Consider the following 13,234-nt stretch of genomic DNA (forward strand, 5'->3'; position numbering starts at 1 on the left):
AACACCACTTATGTAGAACCACTGACCTTCCACAAGTAACTGGCAACATTCTCATTTACACATTGGAGGCAAGTAATCACATGACAAGCATCTTGTACCACGGTCATGGAAGCCCCTCAGATCTGTATCACAAGAGGAGCATCTTATACCACTCTGCCATGAAAGCCACTCAGGCCATATATATAACTCTCATATGAAAGACTAGAACCTGTGACAACTGGATTGAAAGTGCAGAATGTTACCGCTAGGCCATCAGTGATGATGATGATGCTGTTGGCAATACAGTTAACTGCAATGACATTGATTTTATGAATACTCTGGGAAAAATGATTCTTTGACTTTCATCCATTTTTTACAATCTAACTTATGATATAAAAATGTTTGACTTGCTATATATTTTTTATAACTTTATATTAGTCTTGCAATAAGGCATAAAAATAAGACATCGGTAACTGAAAAAGATGTTCTTACAAGGAATGATATTGTGTAAAAGTAGACAGAAATAATGCAACATCATTTCCACAGGCATCAATGGGTTTTTTCTGACAAATCATATAAGTTTACCAAAACATTTATTGAAAGAAATAATAACAAGGAATCATAGAATTTGACAACACATTTAAAGCAATACAAGATTTAACTATTATTCTAATCAAAAGCAGCATGCCTGAGAACAAAGAAAAATAGCAAGACATTGTGATCACTTTAGTTAACACACAGTTTAGTAAGGATACAAATTCATGATTTCTGTATTAGAATAGATATATCTATTATAAAATCTGTATTCATGGATGTTAAATTAGTAGGTATTAAGGGACTGATCAGTGACATCTACAAATAATAAGCCACCATGAAAATTTGTGATTTCACAGTATCAGAGACATACTTGGCTGACAAACAAACAAAAGGACAAAAGATTTATTATAATGAATGAATACAAATAAAAATATGCAGTAGATTATATGATCTATAAGAATTCAGTAGATTACCTGATTACCTCCAGCCAGCTGTCATTTAAGTTGATTCTGTCCCCAACCCAATATTAGAATCGCTTCTACCGCCCACTAACCCATAGGCAGAAATTATGTTTAAAAAATATGCTTCTGTAGACGGGCAGTGTTTTTCAATTAAAACACATCTGTCGGTGGATCATAATTTTTTTTAATTGCTTCTGTTGTGGGTTGGTTGAATTTGAAAGTGACTTTCCCCTGGGGGATATATGTTTTACTGGAACAGCCCTCATGATTTTGTTTGCATAGGGATGTATTTCCTCACCTACCTTGGGCGGTTCATGTTCCATTGAATAGGATAGACATAATTTGGGCTCTTTTGATGGAACTTTGGCTCTCCTATACCTGCCCCCCCGCCATTCTTGAACTCGGCATTGGACCTGCTTTCCCTAGGAAGAGTACTTGAACTGCACAAGGGTCCCCTGTCAACTCCAATTCCTCTGGGTCAGAATTTCTCCATCTCTTGAGTTAGTTGGCAATTCATGACAATTTTCAGACTGAATCCCCAATTCACACCCCTAAACTCCACTAAATTCACACCCCTAAACTCCACTCTTATCTGTATACAGATGTGTTTGATTCAGGCTGGGGCATTTACTTGGAGTCAAAAGGGATACTTCTTCATGGTGAGTGGTTACAAGAAGTTACTCTTTACCTGAACAACTTGGAAATGATGGCAGAATATTTAGCCTATTTAGGTGTGTCAGCCATACAAAATCTCATTGTGTGATGGTCTTCTCTGACATGTTGAAAGTAGCATACATTAGGCAACAAGGATGTACATATACTCATTCTCTTTGCACAGAGGTCTAATACCTTCTACACTTGGCTACTTCTGATGGGATTACTTTCTGTGTTTCACATATTCTAGGCAAGAATAATATTTTGGTGGATAGTCTCTCCAGGACAGGCAAATAATCCTGACAGTATGGTCTCTGCACCAATCCATAGCAGAGTCACTCTTCAAACTGGGAGGGGGGAGAGCCTCTGTGGACAAAGGTGGGATCTTCTGTTCGCTTAATGCTTCTTTCCAGAATGATTCCATGAGTTTTCCACAAAGTCAGGAACCCCACTGCCCAGATCGTTCTGATAACACTTCTTTTGCCCCAGTTATCATGGTTCAGTTATCTACTTGGCCTGTTGGTAGACCAATCCATGACATTACGTCAAAGAATGTTACTGCACTGGGGGTCTCTTCTCCTCAAAGTGCTACCAATTTTCAACTGTTACTCTTGGCTTATCTCAAGCAGTCTATCTGCTATAACAATTTTTTGAGCAAGGTTGCCTACTGCATTGCTCAATCCAGGAGATGGTTTATATCCATGATCAAAAATGTAAAGAGGAAAATCTTTTTCAGTTGGTGCAGTAGGAAACACTTTAATCCTTATTGTTCCTCTCTGATGGCAGTGGCATTCTCCTCTTCTTATTTGAAGACAGGGAATGTTTGGTTTTTACTATGAAGGGCTATTGGGCAACCCAGTTCAACACTCTTAAGTTCTCAATGGTTCAGGCCATTGGCTTGGACCCTAATGCTTCCAATCTTTTCAAGTATTTTTAGTTGCAGAGACAAGTATCTTGCTCATTATTGTCTGGATGGAATGTCATGTGCAAGCTGTAGGAATTGTCAAAAGCCCTCTCTGAACCACTGGGTGAAGTTTCTTTAGTAAACCTTACCCCTAAAACTTTTTTCCTGCTCTCCTTAGTGTCTGTGAGAAGAAGGACCATGCTTCATGCCCTGTCTAGAGGAAAGGTTGTTTATGGTTCAGTGGCAGTTATGAATTAGTTTGTCTGTGTTGTCAACTGTTTATTTTATTTTGGCTTCATCATAAGAGGAAGAAAGGATATGAACGGCCTCTTCCTACCTATAATAGGCACTGCTGACAATGGGACTTTGCATCCTAGAAGGTAACCAAGGCAATAGTTACAGGTAATTATTACATTATCAACCTGGCCCCTACATTTTCTACTACCATTTCCTCTAAATTACCAACGGTGGAACAATATCCAAAGGAGATAACTATGATAAGCTATTATCAATTATAGATTGAAGTCCCTTCAAGTGAAACAAACCCCACACAGTAAAACTTGACCAGCTTTCCTGGCTTAGAGACCTTTCAGTACTGGAATAATGCTGCTGATGTGCCATCAGATATGGATGAAATTTTAAAATACTAGAGATTCAATCATTTTAATGACATTTAATCAATAGCATATTAAGAAATGTTCACAGAACTCATCTTGCTGATTCCGATTTCATGACCAGTGGTTATTAGGCATATGTCAGGTCAAAAGGTTGAACTCAGACTTGTTTGATCCTCGTGTTCCTTTTAAAGATGGAGCTAAAAGGTTGTTTTTCTCTTTGTAGGATGGAAATTTGCTGGCACCCTATTTTGCCTCCTCAACTCAGGTAGCTTACATACTCAGCCTAGGAGTTGTAGTGGACTTTCGCAAGCATGGCATTGGTAATGTGTCTCAATGTTGATTTCATTCTTGAAAATCTATTTGTTAAAATTAAGATATAGCCAGAAATAATGACAGTTATGCAACAGCATTTATTTTAACCGTTATTTTTTGTTTATTTTATGTTCTATGGAGGTGGCATATTTTCATAAATTTGTTTTTTAATATTCAGAGTTTGCTGGGAACCTGTATTAAATAAATAAAGTATTTATGCGTGGAAGATTATTGTTAGTAAGATGATGCTAGTTGAATAAATAGATTTTTGCTTAATTGCTACTAGATGGTGAGTCATTGGTTAGCATGCCAGACTCATGATTGAAAGGTTGCAGGTTCAAATCCTACCATCATACCAGACTGGGTCAGCTGCTGTGGTGTGTTCTTGGGCAACATACTTTACTCCAATAACTTGGCACTAAATAACTTGTGTTGCTGTGGCATAAGGAAAATCAAAGTTGAAACAGTGGGAGAACTTTTTTGGTGGAGAGCACCAACTTTATTAAAATTTGTTGAGCTCCAATTTTCTAGATATTTGCTCTTTCCACAAATAACAAGTTTAAAGAGCAACAATCAGCTATTCTTCCATGGAAATAATAAGATGCCTTATATATTCCACTGTTTTCAATACAATTGAAAATGTTTGGTGAGGGGGGAAAAACCACTAAAACTCATACCACAGAAATAAATGAATTCACAGTAAATATATTTTATTTTTTTCTATAAAAAGTTACTTTTATGAAACATTTATGTGTTTCAATGTGTTATATTGTTCTATGATCTACCCAAAGTTTGTTAGAGCTACTCTTACTAAACTACCAGGAACGTTGCCATGAAACTTTACATGCACATTCATCCCATGGTTAGTTGGTCCTAAATGAAAATGGTACTTTTCAGATATCCAGTATTGCTTCTACATTAAATCTTATCACTACTCCTCCTGAGTGCATACTCATATCAACATAGGGTTTTCTAAGAATAGTAGGTTTTCAATACAAGACATCATTTGATCTCTAGTTGGTTGTAAATGAAAAGGGTGCCATGGTGACATCCAGTTTGACCACCACAGCAGTGAACTTGAAAATCTTATCACTACCCCAACATGGATGGATGGTCATATCAACATGAGGTTTCATAAGACTTATTTTGATGTACAGCTAATTCTGAATACAATCTGACATCCAGCATGGTCACCATGGTAACCATCTTGAAAATCATGTCACAACTACTCCAAAACAGGAATAATATTGACGTAGGATTTTGACCAAAAGACTTATTATTATGTCAAGTTAGCCTTAGTTAAAAATGGTATGATCTGATGTCCAGTATATTGCCACCGCAACTTTTATGGTGTCTAGTTGGTTGTTAATGAGAATGGCTACCTCTCAACATGGTGCTTGCTTGCAGATCAGGCCTTTTGTTTTGAAAACAGCTTTACGGTTAGTGTTAAGAAGAGTTATTCACTCTTTCCACATTATGTAAATATTGAAGTTAACGTAACCATTTCTTCATTGTCAGTCTAGTCAGTATTGTATCCTAAAGCAGGAACATTTCTATCGTTGAAATGTGACCAGCTAAACTGGATTGCCTTTTATCTTTATAGCAGATGATATTGTTTTTTATGCATCAGCACATCAGTGTTAGAGAAGTAAAATTGCATGTTCAAAAAATAAACATTGGTTTGATAAGACGATGTCAACAAATAAGCAAAATTGTTAGAAGTAATAATATTTGTCATCATTAAACTGCCGCTAAAATATTTACATCATCATTTATGGCACATGATGTCATATCAAAATGGCAGAATCTGTCAACATACTAGTATTTGTGAAAGGCAACTGCCGTGAAATCTAGGACAGAAATGTAAAAGTTCACTCAAAACATCAGGAAATCTTTAATTTAAACAAGAAGATTGGGTTGAGGGATGAATCGCTCTCCTGAAAGCAATTTAAGGAGTAACAGCACACAAGAAATATCGCATTCCTCAAAACACAAGTCCTGGATATTGTTATCTTGTCCCAAGTTGACGGCTCTATGAACATAGAGTTTTCACAAGTAGATTCTTTATGATACCTTGTTGGTTATCAATGAAAATGGTGCCACTTGCATATACAATATGGCTGCCACAATAACTGTCTTTAGAATCTTGTTGTCAATACACCCTGTGAATGGATGATCATCTTGAAATGAGGTTTCACCACAAGACTGCTAATGGTGTCTACTTTCTTTTAAATGAAAACTTTGCCAAGCTGATATCCAATATGTGTATCACAGCAGCTAATTTGAACATGTTTTATCACTGATAAACATCTGAGATGGTTTCAGTACTCATCAGTTAAAAGGTAGAAATGGTTTTGTCTTGTATTGCTGGAAATTCTTATCACCTAGTAAAATATGTCCACTCGAGGGACTAGTGATACCAAGTGTGAAGTGGCATCAAAACATATCTTTCAGATAATAAAAAAGTTGCAATTGTGTCCAGACCAGTCACTATAAAGACTCAAACATTGTATATAAACCAGTCACTATAAAGGCTCAAACATTGTATCTTGATCAGTCACTATGAAGGCTTAAAGACTGTATATAAACCAGTCACTATAAAGGCTCAAACATTGTATATAAACCAGTCACTATAAAGGATCAAACTTTGTATCTAGACCAGTCACTATAAAGGATCAAACATTGTATCTAGATCAGTCACTATAAAGGAACAAACATTGTATCTAAATCGGTCACTATAAAGGCTCAAACATTGTATCTAGACCAGTCACTATCAAGGCTCAAACATTGTATATAAACCAATCACTATAAAGGCTCAAACATTGTATATAAGCCAGTCACTATAAAGGCTCAAACATTGTATCTAGACCAGTCACTATAAAGGCTCAAACATTGTATCTAGACCAGTCACTATGAAGGCTCAAGACCGTTCCAGTAGCCTAGTGTTAGAGCGTCCACCTCAGATGCAGGAGGTCATGGGTTCGATCCCAGGCCGAGACATACCAAAGACTTATAAAAATGGTACTAACTGCTGCCTCGCTTGGTGCTCAGCATTAAGAGGCTAGTGTTAGGACTAGTTGGCCTGGTGTCAGAATAATGTGACTGGGTGGGACATCATGCTACATGTCTGCAGCATGATGCCCCAGTGTTAGAAATCACTATAAACTGCCACACTGCAGATATTGTAGCAATATGACTGAAAAATTGTTAAAGCTATGTTAAAAATCCAAATCACACACACACACACGTAAAGGCTCAAACATTGTATATAAACCAGTCACTATAGAGACTCAAATATTGTATATAAACCAGTCACTATAAAGGCTCAAAGATTGTATATAAAGCAGTCACTATAAAGGATCAAACATTGTATATAAACAAGTCGCTATGAAGGCTCAAACATTTTATATAAACTAGTCACTACAAAGGCTCAAACATTGTATATAAACCAGTCTACTATAAAGGCTCAAACATTGTATCTAGACCAGTCACTATAAAGGCTCAAACATTGTATATAAACCAGTCACTATAAAGGCTCAAACATTGTATATAAAACCAGTCATTATAAAGGCTCAAACATTGTATATAAACCAGTCACTATAAAGGCTCAAACATTGTATATAAACCAGTCACTATAAAGGCTCAAACATTGTATATAAACCAGTCACTATGAAGGCTCAAACATTATATATAAACCAGTCATTATAAAGGCTCAAACATTGTATATAAACCAGTCATTATAAAGGCTCAAACACTGTATAAAAACCAGTCACTATAAAGGCTCAAACATTGTATCTAGACCAGTCACTATAAAGGCTCAAACATTGTATATAAACCAGTCATTATAAAGGCTCAAACATTGTATATAAACCAGTCATTATAAAGGCTCAAACATTGTGTATATAAACCAGTCACTATAAAGGCTCAAACATTGTATATAAACCAGTCACTATAAAGGTTCAAACATGGTATATAAACCAGTCACTATAAAGACTCAAACGTTGTATCTGGACCAGTCACTATAAAGGCTCAAACATTATATATAAACCAGTCGTTATAAAGGCTCAAACATTTTATATAAACCAGTCACTATAAAAGCTCAAACATTGTATCTGGACCAGTCAATATAAAGGCTCAAACATTATATATAAACCAGTCATTATAAAGGCTCAAACATTGCATATAAACCAGTCACTATAAAGGCTCAAACATTGTATATAAACCAGTCACTATAAAGGCTCAAACATTGTATCTGAACCAGTCGCTATAAAGGTTCAAACATTGTATCTGGACCAGTCACTATAAAGGATCAAACCTGGTATATAAACCAGTAACTATAAAGGATCAAACATTGTATCTAGACCAGTCACTATAAAGGATCGAACATTCTATCTACACCAGTCACAATAAAGGATCAAACATTGTATCTGGTGGACCAGTCACTATAAAGGCTCAAACACTGCAATGACAACATCATATTGTAGGATCTTGCTTCATACATAAATCTCCATGACTATTCAAGCCTTAAACTGCCATGTCAGTGATGCTTGCCATTAACTGATACAGCACATATAACATCGCTTTCAGAGTTGGTATAACGAACATTGTATTGAGCCCACATAATCCCCAGTATTTAATTTCTTAATCCCAATGACATTTTCAGTGAAATATTTATTGTTGCCATCCAAGCAATAAATAAGATACTCAAAAATCATAATTTGAGGAATCAGTTTAGTTTTGCCACATACAAGTGCAGCCTCCATCTTCATTTTCTCCAGTTATTTTCTCCTTTGAGATAACATCTTGTCAAAAACAGGTGAGAGTACTTGAAGATAAGTTCGTATAAATTGGTGAATAAAAGAAGTAAATTAGCTAAAATTACAATTTGAAAAATTGTCAAACAGGGTATATTGTGGTTCAGTGTATTCACAAGTTCAGTTCATATGAGGAGAAATTCCATTTGCAGATACACATGACTGTATAAACCTATATGAATAGTAATCATTGAACTGTTTTTTTTTCTTCTTTATACACAGCGTTCATTGTCCTTGATAGCCTGCTGAACAGTAATCATTGAACTGTTTTTTCTTTTTATACAGCATCCCTTCTCCTTGATAGCCTGCTGTCATATCTTACCAGCAAGGAATGTCAGAATTGTAAAGCAGTTTACCTCCATGTCCTGTGTTCAAACATAGTAGCTATAAGTTTCTATGAGGGAAGGAACTTTACAGTGCATAGTTACCTCCCTTACTACTACACAATCCAGGGGAAACCCAAGGATGGCTATTCTTATGTGCTTTATATCAATGATGGGAAGCCACCGTGGTCTATTCTATATCCTTTTATAATTTTTGTATCTCATGTAAAGTTTTGATATGAAAATAATTCAGCATTACATGTAGATCAAAGTTTTGAGATTAGTGTTAGGTGCAAAGACAATTTGCAAAATTCAGTATGGTCGCATTCACATCAGTAGAATGGTCTTGCATTTTAGCTCTCTTCTAAATTATAGAGAAGAGCTACTGTGATACTCTTAGTAACATCAGCATCTACACACATAATAAATTATTTCTTCCTTTGTTCTAAGTAGCAGTTTGAAGTGGGTTTAATGGGGATGGAGCCAAGGAGGCTACCTTTTTACATACTGGTACACAAGTTGTACATTGTTTGTTAAGTTTATGTGTTTTGCTCAGTTTTCTTGTACGTGCTGTAATACAGTGTGCATAATGTTGTGACCTTCCATCCATGTGTCCATACATCTGCTACCAATTTGGTATCAAAACAATAATCTAAGTTGTCCAGCGTCCACAGTTCCCAAACTTTATGGCCTGCACTTGGGATAAGGAAAAACACTGTCTATTTCAGGGTCATCAACTCAGAGGCCATGGTCACTATGACTTAATGAAGAAAACTTGGTTCTGCACAATAACAATAGAGTTTTCTTTGATCTACATTTAACAAACTTTGTGGACAGCTTGCACATGGGGTAAGAAAGAATCCTATAATTTTGGGCTTTAGGAGGTCAAAGGGTAAGATCATTGTGGCTGAAAGAATAAAGATGGTTCAGCATACTTACATTAGCTCTGCAGTATATACTTTATGGATAGCTTGCACTTGGGGTGAAGAATGGTACTGTTGATTTTGGGATCAAAAGGTCAAAGGCCAGAGTCACTATAACTGAAAGAAAAAGAATGGAATTTTGCACAATAATGTTAGTTCTATATCACCCACCTAGAACAGACTTAGTAGAATAAGGAAGAAACCTATTGATTTTGGGTTGAATGGATTCTTGAAACAATGGAGGGATGCATCTTTGATGCGTACATCCTCATTACAAAATTAGGTCACTGTGACTCATATTTCATTACTTCACCGACTTAGGATAAATCGAAGAATTATTTCTAAAGCTCCATTAGTGTGACATGCATTTTACATTTTTTGGCAGCTTTTGCATTTAGTTCACAAAGAAATTGGTTTCTTGTACGCTCAGTATATGTCATACACCTAGATTCAGAAAAGTTGGTGATGGGATGCATACTACATCCTCATCACAAAGGCGGTCACTGTTGCAGATATTTCACACTCAGTTTCATTGGTATAATTTTGTTTTTAGGTGTATTTAAGCTTTGTTCATGCTTGAATTATCAGATTAAATGAGTGTATGCATCCCCATTATTATCACAGTTTTTGCATTTAGCCCATTTTCATATATAAAAAAATTTGCACACTGTATATGTACTGTAACGCCTAGAATCACAAAATTTTGGTGATGCATCATGATGAGTATTATACCCTCATCCTAAAATGTAGGTCACCATGACCCATATTTCATACCTCACTATATTAGGTTAAGTCCTGGGCATGATTGATATATCTTTTACCTAGTATGTGCATACCTGGAATCATGAAACTGGGTGAGGGGATGCATCTTGATATATACTGCATCAATATTGTTATGATGTCTTTGGTCTTAAACTGAGTAACAGAAAAGAATGAACACCAACAAGTTTTGTGAAATTCAACAAATTATATATTTCTCTAGAATACAAAGTCAGAATTTCAAAAGAATTTAGTATTGTGAATTAAATTCCAAATGGTCCTAAAAGTCTTATCACAAGTCCCAGTTTATCAAGTTCTATCAGAATTCCAGTGTTATTCCAGTTAAATTCTAGTATTGAATATGTTGATTGATGTGCCTCTAGTCTTAAATATGATAATGTGTCAGTGGCCTGGATTGAGACAGTTTGCAAACAGTCTTTTGATGTGTCACAATAATATAATCCAAAATTGTCCTTGTCTGAATTTACTATAATTCCAGATTAATATTTCTGCCCAAGAATATTATTGAGCACTTTGTACTTCCAGTGAATAATATTTTGAAAAATAAATTCCACCCAAATGAAAAACTGAACACAACAATAAGACTGATTCTGCTTCAAGATGGTCGGGCAAGAATGAGTAATTTTTCATGTAAACAATATTATATAAAAAGCCAAGACAAAATACAGAGCCTGAATGTAGGTTAGCCTCCTATCTAAAACATTCAAGGTTGTCAACAAGTTTAGGAATTTCCTAGTGGAAATTTTGATGTTCAAGACCCAGACCCAATTAAACATACTTACCTCCAAATATAATGATCTGTATATTTAACCTAATCAAAATGTAAGTATTTACAAGAATCCAAAAGTGACCGGACTGGCATACCTTTATTTAAAGTAAATTAAGCATCATTAACAGTCTCATTTTAAGAAATAATTAGCAATTTGATTTATCATATTGTCTTTTTCGTTTTAGATTCAGCATATGCTTAGAGTAGCATGGGCGTCTTGTTTAGCATGTTATAATTTTTGGTCATCCTTGTAAACATACATGCCAACCATTAAGCTTTTGGCGTAATCAGTACGCTCTTTTCTCTCAATAAATTATGCCTTGTGCATGACCATTTATGGATTAGGCATTTTCTATATATCCTCCTCCCAAAAAAGATCAATAATTTGTTTTTACACTTTTATTAATATCCCATTAATCCCACAGATCATATTCTAGAAAAGACAGCTTTTCTGTAACTACAACATAAGAATACACATTTCTGTAGACTTGCATGTACTTTCCTAACAGAATTAATATGTTTTATTTATAGCAGCTGTCCTATTTCTAAGAAATATGCTGGTTTCTACTTTCAAACCTTTGACCTAAGATTCATTGTTATGATTCATGTTGGTTAGAGAACCACTCTATAGGTCATGTATAATGTACAATAGACCTGCATCTACTTTCCTCACACTATCATTATATTCTATTTATAGCAGCTGTATAGCTTAGTTAGGAGAAAACAGACTGGTTTTCTAATTTTTAATCTTCGCTCTCAGATTCTTTGTTTTAATTAATATTTGGTACAGAACAAGTCTGTATGTGTATGGCACTAAAAGTAAAGTCAGACATATTCTAGTTAGTGCGTGTGTTAGAGCAAAAATGTTTTCCAGATAATTTCACAGGTGGATTAGAAAAAGACAAAATAATAGATTCTTCCAAAGATTCAAAGATGAATACATTAATGACATAGTACAGCATTCTATTCAAGGGCAGCATCACTCCCATTGCAGGCTCTGTGGAAAGGATTTTAATATTGGTCATGGTGGTAAATTTGATGTGGAAAGCATCACTCCCATTGCAGGCTGTGTGGAAAGGATTTTAATATTGGTCACGGTGGTAAATTTGATGTGGAATGCATCACTCCCATTGCAGGCTGTGTGGAAAGGATTTTAATATTGGTCACAGTGGTAAATTTGATGTGGAATGCATCACTCCCATTGCAGGCTGTGTGGAAAGGATTTTAATATTGGTCACGGTGGTAAATTTGACGTGGAAAAACCCTTGAAAACAAAGAAACACCTTGAATTAGCTCGTCTTACTAACTTCGATATTAAGGTAAATTTATTTTAACAGCAGAACTCAATTGTGGACACAAGACTACACTGGTCCATTGTTCAAACAGATGTTTTCTAATTATATAATTGCAGAAAATATACATGCGCAAGAGCAAAATCATATAATATTGTTCGGTGTTTAACTGAAGATAGATTAGAATTGCAGAAGCCATGAAAATTGGGCTGTTTAGTATTGCCACAGATGGGAGTAGTGATTATGGTGACAAAAAGTTGTACTTAGTCTGTGTAAGATACTTTGACAATGAAAAGGGCAAAGTCAGTGTTTTTCTTTCATTACCAGAATTAACAGTAGATTACACTGTAGAAAACATTTTTGATTAGCTTGATAAATAAACATGGTAGAATTTGTCAGAACTGTATGGGGTTTTCATCTGATAGTACATCAGCGATGATTGGAATTCATAAAGTGTACATAACAGATTGTCCCTGTCATTTAATGCACCTTGCTGCTGGAAAGGCTGATGATAAATTCCTGAAGTATCAGGTTGGCATTCTACCTGACAATGTACTTCATGCAGACAGAGTTGATGTGCAATGGCACCTTATTTGCCAGCGAAAAAAAAAATGGAAGATATAAATTTCCAATTCTTTGTCAGGTTATGAAAGGAATTACCATTCTAATGCTGTGAGAGACTGTTCAGTATTGTAAAAAACAACTGATTTGAGATCCAGGCTCAGTAACCCAGTACTTAGTGCTCTGTTGGTGTGCAACACATTCATAGTTTTAGCTGGTACAAAGTATTTTCAAATGCAACATGACAGTCTGTTGCTTTCTGAAGCTAAAAGTGCCCAATATGAAGACTTGAAGTAGTAATTGATGTT

General features: G+C 35.4%; 1 protein-coding gene across 2 annotated transcripts in view; it reads left to right on the forward strand.

Annotated features, from left to right (window-relative positions):
* LOC149802495 (N-alpha-acetyltransferase 60-like) overlaps positions 1 to 13,234 on the forward strand; it is a 53,710-nt gene that overhangs the window by 22,946 nt on the left and 17,530 nt on the right. For both annotated transcript variants that reach the window (XM_089951737.1, XM_089951736.1), the window contains 2 exons: positions 3,376 to 3,472; positions 8,564 to 8,798. In XM_089951737.1, coding sequence (XP_089807863.1) covers positions 3,376 to 3,472; positions 8,564 to 8,798 — 332 coding nt within the window. The remainder of the gene's footprint in view (positions 1 to 3,375; positions 3,473 to 8,563; positions 8,799 to 13,234) is intronic.

Source organism: Sinohyriopsis cumingii, chromosome 3, assembly GCF_028554795.1.
Source record: "Sinohyriopsis cumingii isolate HCF-2022 chromosome 3, ASM2855479v2, whole genome shotgun sequence".
NCBI lineage: Eukaryota > Metazoa > Mollusca > Bivalvia > Unionida > Unionidae > Sinohyriopsis > Sinohyriopsis cumingii.